The 18,808-nt window shown below is 43.1% G+C and overlaps 1 protein-coding gene across 1 annotated transcript; it reads left to right on the top strand.

Annotated features, from left to right (window-relative positions):
* Positions 1–1,560: 1,560 nt before the first annotated feature.
* LOC128304428 (ribitol 5-phosphate transferase FKRP) lies at positions 1,561–17,816 on the top strand. Its single transcript, XM_053041617.1, has 3 exons — positions 1,561–2,532; positions 8,263–8,379; positions 16,733–17,816. The coding sequence occupies exons 1-3, from the start codon at positions 1,561–1,563 to the stop codon at positions 17,588–17,590; spliced, it is 1,947 nt and encodes a 648-aa protein (XP_052897577.1). The 3' UTR covers positions 17,591–17,816.
* The last annotated feature ends 992 nt before the right edge of the window (positions 17,817–18,808 follow it).

Below are 18,808 nucleotides of genomic sequence, written 5' to 3'. Positions count from 1 at the left end.
ATGGCTCTCTGTTTACAAATCGTAATAAAGCGCTGACAGACAGTCGGCTCGGTCGGCTATGCAAGCACAAGAGAGCGCGTAGAAACTAGCGAAACACTCACTCTCGTGAGTGTCCCGGTTGTCGGGTTCGGGTTCCCAGTTCGGGCGCCGTATCCAACAGGCAAGGACACACGCAGCAAACCGTTTCCTCGAGAAACAGTTCGTGTTCGCTGGTTGACTTGTGCAGACGACTTCCGCATTTCCGGTGGTCATAAATTCCGGACTAACCTTCGACACACAGCTTTTGTGATGGTGGTGGTGGTGATGGGTGAAACGCAGTGCGGTAAGGGTTCGCACTTTTTACGATTCTACGCGAGTTTGCTTCACTAGCCAGTGGTACCATCGCTAGCACAAGGCTACGACAGAGTGTAGAAGCAAAAAAGAAAAGCCAAACGAGGATACTTTTTCCCATGCGGACCGTAACCGTGTGTGCGGTCCTTTGTGGGTTACGGTTGCATCTTTGTTGTGGTTGTGTGTCTCGCTGTGATGCATTGCATTGCGTGTGATAGTGCCCGAAGTGTAGCTGGCAGTGTAGTGGCAGTAATATTCCTGCAATTTACTGCAAGCTCCATCTCTTAGTGGCACAACGGGAGAGAGATTACGTGCTGTTTTTCCTGAAGTGCAGCCACAACCGAGCAATGCATTGCTGCATAAAAGTGCATTACTATTACTAAAATTCACTAGAATAGATGATTTGTGGGTGCTTCCATCAAGGAGATTTTTTTTTTCTGTGAATTATATTTAAAATTGTGCAGCTAAAAGTTTAACCAAAAGGGACTTATACAAGTCTCAAGTTTGTACAAAAAAAAAAGCAGCTTAGTACATGCTACTATACGTTCAGTATATCAGCGTGCGAAGGCACTTGTCCAAACGCTGCCAACCACTGAACAAAACAGACATCCCTTTTCATCCAATCAACGCTTAATTTTCCTCACCATTGCCTATCGCTCCGGCCAAACAGTTCCATTCATTCTTTTGTTCTCGATTCGGTTTGTTCGCACCAGCGGAAGCAACGGTAGACGACACCCCGGTCGATGCCCATAATTCGATTACCATGTGAATCACCCCATCCGAAAGCAAAACAACAAATCCTCTCGCATGGGGCAAATCTGTAGAAGGTGAAAGCAAAAACCCCCTGGTCGGGTTGGATTTGTAAAGCAGAAGCAACCGCACAAGCAAACAACGAAAAAAGACACTCGGAATTCCCACCCCATGGAAGTGTAATTGTACGTGCGTGCGTGTGTGTGTCTGTGCCCCGGCCGATGAAGTGTAATGTGAGGAGCGGAGGAACACGGAACAACGGAATAGCCGTAGGATAAGCGCAACCGAGCGAACCGACCCCAAAAATGGCCCCGAAGGGATCGAAGCTGATGGGATTGCTAATCATGTTTTTATGAGCGCCGGGATGCTTACCTCCTTTATGCACTCCCATTACACCGCTGAGGGGCTAGTGGAACATTGAGTGGCACAACGGCGCAACACATCTCCATTCCCATCGCTCACCCAAACCTGGCGGGACTGATGCAAACGAAGGGCATGAAGATGCGCATGAAGTACGGGAAGCTGTTCATATTCTTCATGATCTGCTTCAACCTGATCGTGTTCTACTACTCGTGGAAGTACTTCCTTACCAGTGGCCACTACCTGGCGGAGTCGCTCACCGGTGGCGACGGTTACCGTGAACCGGGAGCGCTTCCGAGGCGGCTGGGCGCGGCGCCCGATACGATCCCGCTCGTTAGCTACGAAAGCTCGTACCGGGCAGGTGATCCGGGCGGTGCCACACTGAACCGGATGCGGCTCAAACCCACCCTCACGGAGGACGCCGATGGACGCCCGAACGCCAAGGAACGTGTGCAGCATACCAATGGGTTCCTGCGCAAAAGCATCACGTTCGTGTTCCGTGACTTTTACGACTTCGATAACGATCTGCTGCAGTCGATCGGTAGCGTGACGGCACTCATCCCCGGTGTGAGCGTGTTCGTGATCGCACCGGAATTGCCCTACCCACCGCTCGACATCTTCAATCCACCCGCGTCGGTTGGGACGGGTGGGAATCAAAGCTCGGGGTCTCGTTCCACCGTACCGGCCTGGTTTACCGAGGGCAGTAACGTGCGCTTCTTTCACCTGGCGTACGATGTGACCAAAACGCTCAAGGACACGTTCCCGGTGCTGCATGTGGCCACGCGCTACGTACTGTTTATGCCGGACAGTGTGCGACTGACGGGGCGCGGTTTGCTGTCCCGGATGTTGCGCGAAATCGACACACCGTCCGGCAGTGAGCTGTTGCTGCAGCAGCATCAGCATCTGCTGCTGAAGCAGAACGGGCACGGTGGTGGATCGTTCGATCCGAACCGGAAACCGGAAAGGCGCATCGTTGCGGTACCGTTTGGGTCGAATGCGAAGGGTGCTGCCAACTGTGTGCAGATGCAGCTGGATCTGCCCAACTGGACGCTGGAGTACGTGACCGGGAATGAGACGGACCGGTGCGATATGGTAAGTAGAATGGTGATCTGTTACAGGAGTATCTGTTTACAGAGATCAATTTGCAGCAATGTTTGTTACTAAACTCTAAGGAGGAAGTTGGAGGCTACTTTTCAAAGGATATTTCCAAATAAATATAAGCAATTATTTGTACTAATTTCAGTTTCCTTTTTAGATTATTGATGCTTTTTGGTATATTTTTGTGTTTTTGTGTCTTTCTACAGTGCTTGCCAACCTAACTGAACTTTGCCTTCACAATTCTGAATCTCAACACCGTCGTCAAGACAACCGTATTTTAATATTAACATAGCATGCGACGATGTTGAGATTCTTGGTAAAAGTTTGTGCGTTCAGTTGAGAAACACTGTATATTTGAACTTCAATTTAAAAAAACGTATTATACTGGTGTAGTTTATTATACGATTATTCATACTAATCAACAGATTAACATAATTCACAACAAACCTCTGTTCTAATCTCTAATTGTGGTACATATCATCAGAATCACAAATGCCATTTATTGTCCGTGCAGTGGGAGCAAGTTTTTTTTTTATTTCCACCCGTTATCCATAATAGCCTTAAGCACACAGGCAAAACACTGCTGGTTAGCCCATTTCATGGCTCACTTAATTTGATTTATAACACGCAATCATGGCGAACCGTACAATCATGTGCTCGATGATTCCGGTTTTCGTAAGTTTTAGCGTCCCGTTCGGGAAAAGGTACACAAACACCGCCACTGTTGGCATAGACTTTACGGTACCAACCGACCGATTAGTCGATGTCTTACGAAACTAGCTTCAGGTTCTCGGCTTTGCCACGGAACGCAACACATGTGGTGTTTTAATATTCCCGCAAGGGCTCTTAAAGACCTAAAGACCAAGGCTTATCATTCCAGATTTCATGTTGGACATTACGCGTTTAAACATTCATTCGTTTCTTGCAGTAAATTTAGCAGATGACGGAATCTGCATCGGGTTGTAGATGGTAGGTGTTTTGTTTCTATTTTACTGTGAGGTTTAGAACCGAAGATACCTCACAGTAGTGGATCCAGAGCTGGTCCCACCAAATGTTCGATTTTTTGCATCTTTTGTGGTAGAAGGTTTGCTTCAACATGTCAGCTGATTTAGCCTGAATCGGTGATCATCTTTTATAAATTTTACAAATTAAGTATTATAATAAAATATGCTAACTTATTATAGTTCATACAATCTCTAAAACAATCCTAGAAAGGTTTTAACAAAACAACAAGTTGTAGACTTTAGTTGATTAATGTCCTTATCGGCTGAATTTGCTGGATCGATTTGGATTTGTCCTGAAGTTAGTAAGACATAACCAAAAACTATGTAAACTTCAAGGCTGTGCCTGTGTGCTCTTCATGATATTCGGCTTTGTCTGCCTCCATCCCACTGGTAATAAATCAAGACAGGTCAAGAAGGACCATAGTTTTACGCCAGAACACGAAGAGGAAACTTACGGGACATTTTCTAGAGCGAAGGTCAACGTTCAAAACTATTTTATTGCTTTACTTCACCATAAAGCTATGTCGGAATGGGTCCAATCAGCGAAAAGATCATTAATCGTTTAGAAATCTATAGTCGACTTTAGAGGTATTATTCGACTTTTTTTTTCAATAAAATTACAACATTCGATAGCAGTCCCACACTTTGTCCTTTTGTTGAATCTTTATTCATGAACACTTTTGAACTTTTGATCCATTTCGAACTTTAAGGCCTGTCTAATATCTATTCCGTACCAAGAGGATTAAAGTTTGTTAAATTTACTTGATGGATCATTTTCCGGGAAAATAATCACTCTCCCAACAAAGATTTTAATAAATCAAACTAAATAACTTCATCCCTTTACCGAACGATTGCCGTAAATGAACGAGCTTAAACCAGTAATTAAAGATATTTTGCATATTTTGAACACCGAATGATTAAAGAATTGTTGCTGCTGGTCGGTAAAACAAAACCACGGCCACCGGACCATCGTATTTCTCGTTCGCTTGCGGCCACCATGCATATTTATACACTCTTTGCACGATTCAACGACCGGCGATATCATTACCGACCGGTTTTGCATACCAAACAGCATCGTCAAATTTCCATTATCCATTTGTGGACACCATTTTAGCTCCCGTGTTAGCGAGACCCCGCAAGGACCGAAAGGGTACCTCGTTTGCCTTTCTTCTTCGTGTTTGTCCCCATGAATATTTCCATGGTGCAATATATATATTATTATTGCGTCATAAATTCGGTACGCCAGTATGCCACCCCGGCCACTACCGGCTGTGCGTCCGTGCCACGGTCCATACGCCCGAATAATGATGTGCGAATGTGTGGTACACGGGGTACACAACCGAAGCGAAGCGTGTGCTTTTAAAATATGCCTGCAATGGACAGCATGCTCATTGGTTTAGTTCGATGAAAAGATAAGCCACGTGTGGAACGCGCTCCCGTGCGAACCGCGGCATGCCTGGCAGTGGAAAATTATAAGGGATGATGATAATATTCCAAATTAATTTCCTCAACGATGCGTAGCGTAAATTTATATTTTATTTAATTTTTCACTTACGCATAAATTTCCTGAAGGTGAAAGATTCGGGGATACGTGAGTTTATACGTCAAATTTAGGCACAGGCCTGGTCGGACTACAGTGGATCAATGATTTAGCACCGGGTTTGGGAATGAAAGTCAGTACCGACATTAATTTTGTAACCTTGTCCATATGGACCATATTTATTGCGTTTATTGATCAATTGATATTGATATTGTCCATAACTTACTCGTTTGTTAATTATGTATATTTTTTATGAACTTTCTAAAACTTTTTTTTATTAGTAAAATCATTGTAGATCTTATAGCTTTGTAGATCTTTATGTCATCGTTATAAGAGATATATCTATACTTTATTAAATATTTATTTAAACTCTATACTTTTCTTCATAGTGTTTCCTTTGCTCTACCAAAGATTAAAACATAAATCCTAAACTGGCCAGTTGCTAAATCTAAATTTAACCTTGTAGCAAAACCCCGTGACTACGAACGAAGTGTTTGGGCAAACTTGGGCACGAAACGATTCATCTGCAACGAGTAAAACTGTTTGAAAATAAGGTCAAAAGGCCAACACGGGTACCGTAAAGAAACGATCGGTTGCATTTTTCCCATCAAAGCATCCCGGTGCCACCCGGCACACTTGATTGCAGTCGGGTGTGCAACAGCACTGCTCCAGACTTTCGGTCATCCGAAGCGGTGCTCTCCGTACTCCGGACGCCATCGTTGTCGCTGGCCGTCAATCTGGGCCCGTGGCTGCTCGATTGCAACGGCTCTCGTTCCTCGATGCGACAAATTGAGGCATACGCTTTTGCTGCCACTTTTGATATTTCACCACGGTGCTCTGAACAAAAAACTATTGCCATACCAAAAAAAATACCCCTCCCCAAATCCGTATTTTTTCATGTATTTTTTGTATGTTCCACTTTTGGTTAGAACTTTGCACAATGGTCGCTGCACAATACTCTTTCCATAGTCTGCTGCTTTCGGGATGCTGCACTCACCGTGCTTCTACCGTAAGAGGCCAATCGGAATAAAACGTGTCCAAAAGATACCTTTCCGATTGTATCAGCCCGGATGGAACATTTCTTTCTTCCGAACGCTGGAAATGCTGTCACGCTGCGCTTGAGAAACTGCCCTGACAGTTGACGGGGTTTTTCTTTCTCTCTCTCTCTCTCGTTTTTTTGTTGTTTGATACGCGTACAATCGCGTTGCAAAAGGATGGACAGTTCACGGAACAAAGATGGAAAAGGCTGTCAGGAAAAATATTAATCATGCCACAGTCTACTCACTCCATAGAAGCTACTGGAATGCTACTGTTAAATTGAATTCTGATGGGAAAAATGGTTTCGGTCGGTTTTTTGTTTTGTTTTACTGGCGAGTCTAGTAAAGAGATTAATATTACAAAATGTGTCAGTTGAGATGTGGCAGCCTTTTTATTCCTGCTTGCGTCATCTGTGTTGACTTGAGTGAAAATTTATCTGACAGAAAATGGCGGCGTAAAACTACGTTGCATTGTGCTAAACAATAGAGCATTTTTTTCTTTCCTTGTGTACTGCGGCGTTGTAAATCATATGTCAACTTTAAGTCAGCAACCATAGCAACCAGTCCACTGTGCCTACCAATCATTGTTTGAGATGATGTGGATGTCCTAAATGGATAACGGACATGTGAAAGCTGCATTTTTTTTACTTGCACAATAAATTTACATTCATTCTGCCACAACTGCAAGGACTTAATCATATTAGCATTGATGTTGTGGATATTGTGTTTGTTTCATAAAATGTTCAAATGTGTATAACTATTGCTTCGTGACTTGAACTATTCGCTTTCAATTCGTGCTGTAATTAAGTAATTAATTCATACATGCATACTCACAAATATATAGTTTGGAGTATTTATGTTATTATTTTCAATAACACAATCCCTTATAAACCTTTTAAAAAGATTAATTTCCAAATTCGTTGTTGTTAAACCCTTTAAACATTCAGATTTCAACGTTAAGGATATTTAACTACATTTAATATAGTTAATACTTTAAAAAGAGTTATTGTACAGGACCTGTACAGGTTTTTCATTGGCCTTACGGCAATCTTCATGATGAATCCACCTTTACGCCACGATTTGCTTATATTCAATGCTTACAATGGGTTGGCGTACGTGGCGCTGTCTGAAGCAGGTCTTCACTACCTCGCAATTTCAATTGGCCTCTCGATGGAATCGTACCCGTTTTCCAATCCAAATACGATGAAAGTACGTACATCATGTAACCTGTCTTGCACAGAGCCATCATCTGCACGAACAGAACTGCTCAACACGATAAAAGCTGCACTGCCAAGAAAATCCCCCGTGATGTACCGGGAGCTTTTCTGCACCCAGTAGATACTAGGGACAACCCCAGTTGAACTCAGTTCGTAACAATCTATCGCAATACTGTCCCGATCCAAAACCCACATAGAAATGTTTTAAAGGGTCATAGTTGTAAATAAAATTTTATTACAAAATTATTACTAACAAAGTGGTAATAAAAACGAAGTTATGCTAAACGTCGAAATAAGTTCAAAGCTCTAATATAGTTAAGCTAAAATTGATACATTTCTGTATAAAAAACTGGTTGCGGTTAGCAAATGTGATTCACCGCCCTAAACTGATCCAACGATCCCTCCCTATCTGCTTTAAACGGGAATAAACCTACGTTCTACTTACGAAACGACTTCATCAACTGACTGACTGCAGGCGTGTGAAGCACCAGTGCCACATAACAACTTCCGGCGCTGAAGGTATTATGATTTTTGTATACATTTCATATTCGCCCTGCATCGTTACAGCAATATTGACTTTCTTCCAACAATAAAATTCCCCGTTTTCGCACCAAGATTGAGCGGCTGGGCTGCTGGGGCGCTAGGCAGCGCTGGATCCGTTCGAGCCCTAAGCCACTGCAATCAGATGCGCGACAAGACAGGTGCTTCAAGGCACAGTTCTTCATCCATCCTCGAACAAAAAAAAAAAATAACGACAAACTGAAATCTCCGTCACCGTTCGTTCACAAAACGGCTTCCCGTTTTGCGAAGATGCTAGCTGGTAGCTTTCCTCTGCGTTCCTTCCGCCTGTTCCTGACGAAACAAACTTAATATCTTTTTTTCGCCCCTTGCGGGGCCTTTTTTTCTCTCCTTCGGGCTCTTTACAGTTCAAACAGAAGCACGCCATCCTGGTCGAGACGGAGCTGCTGAAGGAGATGCCCGACGCACTGGCGTCCCCCTTCCCGGATGTGTTCTACATCCAGGCCAAGCTTGCTGGCGTCAAGGTTCGTACCCGGTATTACTAGCGCCATCCGTTTCCGCGTCCATCCGGCCCAAAACGGTCCCAAAACAAAAGCCAAACAACATCAACAACGGCTAGAGCAATTTACTGCCCCACGCTTTCCACGAAACGGGAATCCGGGAAATTGGTTGCCACGTTTGTGATTGTTTCGCTTGGTGTGCCCCGTTTGCCAACCACCAACGCAGACGCGATTCCGTGTTTCCGGAAGTGCAATTCCGGGATATGGTTACGGCGTGGTGTAGTTCCTTTCTGTTCCGTTTTGTTCCGTTCTACCCATCTGACCGTACATCATCATACGTTTGGTTCATACTTTTTCTTACGAATTCCTTACCACCTTGGCATTGTGCTTTTGTGTGTGCTGTCGCTTATCTTCCGGGTTCAATTTCGGACACCATGAGTCCTCGTCCTCCTTTCAGTTTTTTTTCTTCTTTGTAGCAGGAAAACTCACCCAGCGGAGACCTTTAGTTCCGTTCGGTTAGTGAAAACACGGCGCAACACCATCTCGCATCACATTAGGCATCGAAGCGTAAAATCATTAAACGTTACGAGCTTTCCTGCCTTGTCTCGAGCTTTCGCCCTCCCCCGGGGCCTGTCTCGGTTGCGTTTGGGGCCTTTGGCCCTGTGGCCATTTTGGGCCACTCGTCTCGGCCCGAAACACGTCTATCCCGCTCTGGAAACCGATTAAGCGACGCACCACGGCTGCAGCCCCCCTTTTCGGGGTGTAGATTTAATGCCCTTTTGCCCTTCGTTGGGTTTGGGTTGGAAGGGGCTGAATGGGGGATGGCGGGAGGTCGGCGGTGCGGAGGTGGCTACTTTTAAGGTGCTGTTCTCTAAGCGATTTAGATTCGTCCTATGGGTTTGCCATTCATGGGTTCATTCTGCTTCAATGCGTTCCGGCTGTTTGCCCCCTTTTTTTGCGGTATCGCCACAGTGTGCAACACGATGGACATGGATGGATGGATATGTTTCCTGTACTTGTCTAGTACTACGTTTGTTGCTCTTTACATTAATTTTTACACTATTATTTTTCTTTAGCTCATGTTGTATTAGAGTTTGCTCGTTTTTTTCGTTTACAACTGTACATTGTACTCTTTTTTATTTAATAATTTTATTCTTTTTAAATTTATTTCTCAAATTTTAGCACTAAATTAGTTTGATTATTGATTAACTAGTTCCACAAGCGTCTATATAAATAAAACAACAACTTAAGATAAAATTTAAGGCTTTAAATTTTAAAATAACGTTAAACTATATACAAAAGATAATACTTCACATATACAGTCAGTAACGTAATTATTAAACACCTGATTTTTTTAGGATAATATGACAATTTAAAGTGATAGTTAAAAATGTTGTTGAATTTAACCAGAAAGAACCAGATGTCGATGTTGATAGATAATTCTAGTTCTACACATCCGTTCACAGTGTATTTCCCATCAACTTTACCACAGTGCACACTCAAAAACCGTACGTTAGCTAGTCACATTTATCACAATCTGGCATACCGGAGGAAGAACCAGTGCGCGAGACGCGGGTTTCTCCACCCACGCCCAGCACTACAAAACGGGACCCAAATTTTGCCGACCAAACAAATAAAAAGGCTTCCCCAATTTCTGGCTGTTGTGGGGTGCCGGGTTTGATCGTGCTCTGCTCCGTTCGAAAGAACCGAAACAAAATGTCGACCCCGTTGGCAAATGGTTATATGAACACTTCATCTTTGTGTCCACCATTCCCTCGTTCGGCATCATACGCCACCGCAGCAACATTCTCCTTTCCATTGCTGTCCGCCCGTATAAAAATTCACTTCCCACACGCGTGGTGTACCTGGTGTACGCAACGCTTTTGTGTACGGTTGCGGCTGCACGGCAGTACGGCATTTGCCAGCCCGACTACTTCCGACACGCCAAATTTCACCATCCAATTTTCCTCTCATGTGAAGAATCCGAACGATTCATGCGTGGTTTTTTTTAGTTGTTTTGTTTGTTTTTTTTCTCCCCAACCAACCGACATATTTCTTGCTTTTCACCATCTAGCTGGCCGGGAGTTGGTCCCGACATGATGAATTTAAAAGTGGTAACCACCGTTCAGGTGAATTCCATCTGACGATCGTTTAAGGATGATGGCTTCCACGGTGGAAGGAACCGGTTAGGCCGAGCGCTTGGAAATTGTGCTCCAAATTAAACCAATGTGTCACTGAATGTTTTGGAGAACCAAGCGTTTGTTTTTTGTTCGGAGGGCCATTTTTAAGGTCAGCTCTTTTTTGTGCATATGATGGGACCCGCTTTGCTAGTTGCTAGAGTGTTGATAGGACAAAAAAATCGCAGCCTTGAAGTTTTTGAGACATTCCTTTCCTTTTTTTCAACAAGGCTTACGTCCTTGTATCCCTTTTTTTTTCGATGACGTGACAAGGCTTTCTTCTACTGCTTGTTTTGTGTTTCATTCTAAATTCCACCTTCAAGTGTTAAAGCTTCCGGGTTTAAATGGTTCTTAAATGGTAGCGTTTCATTCCGATTGTAGCGGATACCATTCGATAGCTATTTTGTGCACAAATACTTCCACCCATCTATATTGCGCTTCATTGGTACGGGATTCGTTCTTAGTCGGTAAGTTATCAAAGGAAAAAATGGGACAAAGCAGCGGCAAACACCACAAAAAAAAACATCATGGCGCCAACTCAATTTGACCTCGACCCTTCGAAATGCCGCTCGCATAAAGATGAAAAGTTTGCAAATGGGTTCTCATTCTGTAAGGGAATGTTATGTACATTCCTTTAGCAAGCATAAGGCACTGTAAAGGATAAAAGAAGGTCTATTTACAGCCATCGGAATGAAAAGCTTAAGGGTTTACCACGTTTTTTTTATTAAATATGGACAAAAACTAAACCCTTGCAATTATTTATTAAAAATATTTCTTATACAGTTTTTAAGGTCGTGAGTTACTTGTATAGTAATGTTACTGGTGCGGGATAAGAGAGAGTGAGAATCTAATATACTACAGATCTTTATCAAATATATCAAAAATACACACAATAATGAAAATTCATAATTCCGCATTTTACAAACAAACAAAACGACCACATTAATCCTCCATTTTTTATTTTTTATTTTCTTTTCTTCTCTCTTTTGTTTTTCTTCAACTTCTCTATCTTTTCATGCTTTATCAACTTCTCTATCTTTTCATGCTTTATCAACTTCTCTATCTTTTCATGCTTTAACAGTTTATATATTCAGTTTTCCTTTAGTTTTTAATGTTTAATGCTTTATAATAGTAACAAAATTCTTTAAAATACTTAACATATGTTTTGTTAGAATTTTTACATAAAATTTATGGTGATAATATAAGACCTACCCGCAAAGCCCTCCTATTAAAGTCCCTCTTATGCACCGGGTTTAATTCCATCTTAATGCTCTACATTTATTCGTATTCTTCTGTCGCCTAAACATAAATCCATCAGACCATTCCAGGAAACACTCTCATATTTCCAGCTCCACCAGAAAAAATATTTCTTCACAAAATTGAACGAAAATTAGCCTCAAGTAAGTGGATTTGAGTGTAAGCGTCTTCTCACGCGGAAACGGCATCCGACGCACCCATCCGGACAAACACGCTGCTAACGTTCATATCCAGACGCACAATCACTGTGGTTGACGGGCCGCGGCATTATGTCACGGGTTCGTTCCCCTTCCGCAACTCGGTGAGCTAATTTTAAAAGGCTTCAGGTAAAACCTCATTTCCTACACGCGTAACATCACGCATGAAGTTTCCCGGTTTGTGCGATGGAATGCTGGATAACGACTGGCTGGCAGGAAAGGATAATAACGAAACCAAATCGGATAACTTTCCTTCCCCCACGATGATGATGATGATGATGATGATCATGACGATGTTAGTGGTAGACTATCGCGTGCTTGAAAGACGTACCTCACGGTGACGATGAGAAAGCATCAAGAGTCAAGTGGCACCAATTTTACTTTACCCTCTTCCCCTCCCCCTCCCTCAAACCGTCAACCCATCCCAATATATCCATCCTTTTATCCACGCCATTCATCCATCTCAGCGCCCCGAGCTGAAGTGCACACGTATCTTAAACTTTATCGCTTGACGACTTGCCCACAACTTGCCACTAACTTTAAGAAAAGGGAAGACGGAAAAGAAACTCACTCACAGACAGCTTGGAATCCTTTCGGGGGGGGGTTTGGAGTTTTCCTTCAATTGAAGGATAAACACGGTACTGCCGTACCGTCTTTGGCGTAACTTCCGCTAAAAGTCCTCTAACAACGGTTTTGACGGCGAAACGCTACAAAAACTCCGAGTTACCCGGTATTATGAAGATAAATATTTGAGTTTTACGATGTCAGCCACGTTACTGTTCCTCCCTCTCTCTCTCTCTCTCCCCCAAAACGGCAGTGGAATGACCTTGCCGAAATGTTGCCTCTCCTCCCATAAAGTTAAGTCCATCTTACGCGAGGTGAAGAAGTTGCAGAACAAAGAAAGAAAGCAACAACATGCCGGCAGCTTTTCCATGGCATGCTAAGCTCCTGACGGTGGAGTGTGAGGAAATTTAGGAGGAAGGGATGGGAGTTAAATGAAGGGAAAGGGATGTTGATGTCTGAAAAACACTCACCAGAGAGAAACAGCTTTTCCGTCAGCTGCTCTCCCACTCCGTCCACCTGGCCTCCAAGGGATCCTTAAAGGAAAAGCTCAAACGTACATCACAAGTACAGCCCGAAAATGAACTGTCCTGTCACAGATAGAGGAAAGATAATGGAAAAATCGGTTCACTGGAGCAAGAACAAAAAAAAAGCGAAAAGCAAAGGTAAATAGAAAACAATCGCAAAAGCAAACAGTTTTCATCCCGAAAACAATGGCTAATGAAAAACCACCTACCAACATGGGACGTTCCAGCCGTCGCCAAGCGTACGATTGAGCGTGAGGTTCACATGCTGCTGTCTAATTTGAGTCCTCAGCCACCACCGCTTTGGTTGCCCGTTTGCTACTCTTCCATCACTATTTATTCTTCGTTAATTTCCTTTCCTTCATTTCTGGGTCATGTCAGGGAATCGGAATGTTTTCGCTTGCAGCTCATCAGCGTTGTACCGTCTTTCTCATCAAGGACTACTACTTAAGAGAAAATACGGTATTAGAAACAATAGAGAACGGAAAAGCAATCTACCGTAAGTTGGTTGAAAAACAAGGAGAGCTCTGCAAATATTGTGAGTGAAGCAGCGACGTGAACTAATCTCGTTGTTATGAAAAATCTTTAGGAATTGCACAGTATGAAAAGCTTTATCTATATAAATTATGTGTTCTCGTCTACAAATAGAACTTTGCATATAAATGTTCTTCTTTGTTCCTTCACTGTACACGCTTTGCGGAAACAAAGCATCATAGTAGACTTCTCTTTTCTCGCCAAATCGTATCGCGTACGTGTGCAGTTCCAAAACCCCACTTAAAACTTCGCCTACTGCCATCACAAAGGAATACAATTAACAATTCCACGGTGCCACCCCACCCCCCCGATTCCACATGCGAATCAATGCCCCCAATGATGATTATGACTGCCACCGCCACCGCTTTCCCAAGCGCCGTTGATAACGATGCATACCATTGTTGGGTGAATTTAATTTTCGCCTAACGATCGCTTTGTACATACATGACGTGCGGTTCGCCATGTGCGCTTTTCTCCATTCCGTGCAAAAGCATATCGCGGCGTATAAGATGTTCCGTTTGGCGCTCATTTGCCCGAGCGAAGATGTTTGATATGGCTGAGCCGTGGGGCACCGTCAATGGCATGAATGATGACCGGCATGTGTATGTCGGTGCGGTATATTTGCAATTCAATTTCAACGCACTTCACATTCGTACGCGCCACGACGATACGAGAGCTGTGGTTGGGCCTTATGGGGCTAAGCATAAGTAAGGGCTTTTGCCGCTTTTCGCTTTCCTCATATTGCATGCAAATGGGACAACAATTTTCCGTCCCGTGGTTTCGTACTTTCGGGGCAGGGCGTATCGCAATCGCGGCATCGCATTTGGGTTTATAAAGCAGACAGTAGACAAGGTTTTTGATTGATTGAGTGGTGCCTGTGCAAATCAGCCAACGAGTGCGTTTCCATTAATAGAAGCATTTTCATAGAGTATATTATATGGTATGTTGAATAAATTTAGTTCATTTATGGTGCGATCAATGTGATCCAGATCTTGCCCTCAAGTTCTTAGATATTAAATCGATGATCAGGATCCGCCATCGATCTGAGAACGATGTCTATCATTTGATGATAACGATCTTGAGGTAGTGCAGAAGTTCTGCTACCAATGATCGAAACTTTGGATAACCACCTATGCAAGTCCGGAGAATCATTGTGATGGAAAATCGTATCTACTATGGCCTCCATAAACTCTTATAATGTAGCTGTTGGAATGTCAATAGTTTTAAAAAGCAAAGTCAGGTTCATGAGCAGAAGATTTCGATCCATATTTGTCAACGGATATGGGAAAGTTAGGAACAGAAAGATTTTTTAATCAAAGCAATCAGATAGCAAAAGAACAGACAGAAAAGCAGTATGAGCAGTCTACTGCTCGTGAAGGGTAAGTTGTAAACGATTAGACGGCGGCGGTATTGTAATTAAAACACAGAAGATATAAACGGAAGGAGTTATTAATAAAATCAAAAGAACACAACGTAGGATATTTCACGCCAACAGTAGCATATAGCGTTACGTCCTTAATGCCCACGAGTCTAGGGCGATGAGGAGCCTTAACGTTTTGGCGTAGATGAGCTCAGCGTATTCATTGGCTTGGTGAGATGAAGCTCCTACTGAAGTTTGACCGACTTAGTGACACGACTCATCCCTGTGATTGACTCAAGTCCAGAAGTCTTTTGAAGTCTTCTAAATCGCCTCAAGATCGTCGTCGACAAATGCTCTGCGAGTTCTAAGGAGGCATCTTGATACTTTCTTTGACAGGCATAGTGCGTCTCATTGTCAAACTGCAAACTACAGTGAAATTGTGGTAATGTTTCTTTCTTCCTACCTATCCGATCACTTCTCGGCACTACCCTTTGTGGAGGTTAGTTGTTGGATGCTTGGTTTAATGCCACTAAACTGGGAGACGCCACTGATTGGTCGATCCGTTATAATATAACCATACAATTCCTAAGTATTACATGGAATCTAAAACAATAAAAGATGTTTTAGAGAAAGAATACTAAACGCTACGATTGCCTACCTCAAGAACTCCATGCTAGGAGCTAGGAGGGCTAGCAAACCCTCCACATATGGTCAACGACCTTCTGTCCATATTCGACAGCATATTTTATGAACATGGTCAAGTAAATTTGCATGGCATTAGATTCTTATTAGTCGTAAAACAAATCATTCTGCTGCCACTGTCAGACCAATAGCGAAATGAATCGCACGAATAGCCCATGTATAATGTCTTAATTTCGCGTTCTCTTTATCTACCCCAATGTTGCGCAATATGGGCTAAAAAGCATTTGTTAACAATAATACTCGCGTAAAGGTGCACATTTTCCTAGAAACATCCATAAAGCATACGATAAGCACCTTCCATTAGCTAGATTAAGGCCACGAGATATGCGAAACGATAACACGCAACCCGATCAGTCTGTGTTTTGTGTGCGGGCGCTTTTCTTCCCAGGAAATCGAATCCCTATTTCCCTCGCATCCGGTGTTCCCGGTGATGGCAAAACCGGGGGTTGAATATCGTTTGCATCGCAAAAGGAAATTTGCATTCTTTCCTCCGATTTCGGTACCGTTATTATCCAACTACAAATAAAAAGAAGCAAAGAACAGCTCGTTCATTTTCATTCTCCAAATTGTTCTCCTGCTGTTGGTCTGTATTTTCTTCGGTGAACCGAATCCGACGAAAAAAAAACTATTCTGCTCTGGCTTCGAGGCACACGTGAAAATTGCAGCACAAATCGATTTCCTACCACCTAACCACGTGTGGTAAAAGGGGGTGGGACAATCGTTGCCTGGGGAACAAGACGACGCCGAACAGTGAGGCTACGCAAGTCGAAACTCGAATCCAATCGATTGATCCACTTCGCTCGGCAAACAAAACCACCAAAATCCATTCGCCCGTTTTGGGTAGTTCCGTTCGGTTTTTTTTGTTGCTGCTATCTTCAACACGTTTGTCTTTGGCTTTGCTTCCGGAAGAAATGGAAATGAGATTGTTTTCCTCGGCACTACGGTGGAAAACTCGGCACACCCGAGCCCCACCATTTGTTCACCATCACCCAGATCTAATCTCTTTTGCCCCGTTCTGTTCTCTTTCGCATGGTTCGGTCGCTTCCGGCTTATCTCCGGCACCAGAAAGTACTGCTGAATGGAGCGTTCCAGGATGGTCGCAAGCTGTTCACTTCTTATCACACGAAGACGAAACGACGCAACCAGCGCAAGGAACAGTTTAAGGCGCTGTACCGCCGGCTGCAGGTGAAGAAAGTGATACGCAAAAACTATCTGTACGATAAGAGTCCGGGTCGGGGCGGTGGACCCGCACCGTACGGTTCGTCGGCCGCGGCCGCCAGCGCCCGCCGCAAGTACGTCAAAAGCTACGAACACAACAATCAAACCATCTCGCTGCTAACGGAGATCACGTTCTACGGGTGCGAGAAGCAAACGCGCAGCTGCATCGGACAGGTGCACAATGGACGACCGTTCTATCGGTACCTTGGCCGGAACACGCCACCCTGCTGCATGGAGAAGCTGAAGGCCGTCTTTCGCCACGTGGTGGACGAGTTTGAGAACGTCGGCATACGCTACTGGCTCGACAATCGGGCGCTTCGTGATGCGATCGAGCTGAAAGGCCTATCGCCCGATGCGTACGAAATCGATCTCAGCTTCAACGGGGACGATGTGCAGCGGTCGGTGGCATTGCGCAAAGCACAGGCCCGTCCGTACACCGACGAAGCGGGCTTCCATTGGCTGAAAGCGACCGATGGACACTATTTCCGGGTGCAGTTCTCCAAGGTGAACACGATCGCCGTCAATCTGCTGCCGTTTGATCTGTCCAGTGGAGAGTTGGTGCGACCGAGCGGATTTTACGGTTGGAAGGCACGCAAATTTTCCGTCGAATTCCTACACCCAATGTCCACGGTGCTGTTCCTCGGCAAACCCATCATGTGTCCGAACAATGTGATAGAGTATCTCGAGGTGAAAAAGGTAAAGTAGAAGCGAGTGCATGGTACTGGAGAGCAAATATAGGTAGCGCTAGCGTTCAAGAAACGAAATTATGCAAACGTAGGAAAGATTCACTAAACAAATGCATTCAACAATGTAAATAGTAACACGCAACTCATAAGTGCATCTCAAGGAAGACACCAAACAAAGCGCTGAATTAAACATTACGTAAATTTCTTTCTTTTTATATGCGCGCTTGCATTACTTTTCCCTTTCCTTTCGCTTACAACATAACTTTATTTATGGAAAAAAAATTTATTCCTATCAAAGGTGCGCTTTTTGCAAATGTTTACGCTGTATCGAAACGCGTAAACGTAAAGAAAAGATTAGAAACCGTATAGCGAATGTGATAAATTAATGTAAGCAACCGAACACGAGATGATACATCAAATCATACCAATAACACAACACTACTCTACTGCAAATGTTAACCAATCTACAAAAACTGTGTAAAGCAGAACGAAGAAAATGAAAAAAAAGTTATACAAAAAAAAACTACAATACGCAATAGAAAAGAAGTCAACACTGTAATAGAACATAAAACAAGCAAACATAAAGCCCGTTTTTGTCAATTAGTGTTTTGAAAATTATGAAACATTAAGCAAAATCCCAAAGTGTAATACAAACATACCATGTTGTGGAAATTGATGATGAAATGAATTAGATCAAGAAGAGCACAAAACATAAGCAGAAAACATATTTGACAAATAGTTGATGTTAGTAAAACATACCGATGGTGTTATTGTTTTGTTATGATATTAATCATATCCTTTCTCACATATTTATCTTAATGATTTTACTAAACTTAACTTACATGTATGTTACTTACAAACAGTTTTAAAAACAGTTTCCGTTCCATCAAATGGTGCTAACAGTAATATTAATAGCGTTCGCTTCTTTTTCTGCTTTATTATAACAAAAAGTTTTATTTTTAACGGAAATGAAAACGAAGTAAAACAAATCTTTTATCCAACAAAGGAGAAATAGATAAGCAACAAAACATATTAAAAGACACTTCCTTCTCTCTAGCTCTCGAACCTTACAGCATTCAAACGCGTAACAGATACCTGTGTGTACATGTTAAAACTGTTAAAAAGAGAATAAAAATCCCTTCTATAAAGCTTCCTGCAAACTCGTTGCAAAACTGTTGAGCACCGTTGTCCGATTCAGCGGTTCTCTGGCTGAAACGGGAAAACTAAGCAAAAACCA

This window comes from Anopheles moucheti, chromosome 3, assembly GCF_943734755.1.
Source record: "Anopheles moucheti chromosome 3, idAnoMoucSN_F20_07, whole genome shotgun sequence".
NCBI classification, from domain to species: domain Eukaryota; kingdom Metazoa; phylum Arthropoda; class Insecta; order Diptera; family Culicidae; genus Anopheles; species Anopheles moucheti.
The sequence above is the reverse complement of the archived record's forward strand: the minus strand, read 5'-3'. Positions and strand labels throughout refer to the sequence as shown.

Coding starts and splice junctions, on each gene's coding strand:
- LOC128304428 (XM_053041617.1), top strand. CDS start 1,561: ATGCAAACGAAGGGCATGAAGATGCGCATGAAGTACGGGAAGCTGTTC. Junction 2,533..8,262: donor AGACGGACCGGTGCGATATG/GTAAGTAGAATG, acceptor GGCTCTTTACAG/TTCAAACAGAAGCACGCCAT. Junction 8,380..16,732: donor CCAAGCTTGCTGGCGTCAAG/GTTCGTACCCGG, acceptor CTCCGGCACCAG/AAAGTACTGCTGAATGGAGC.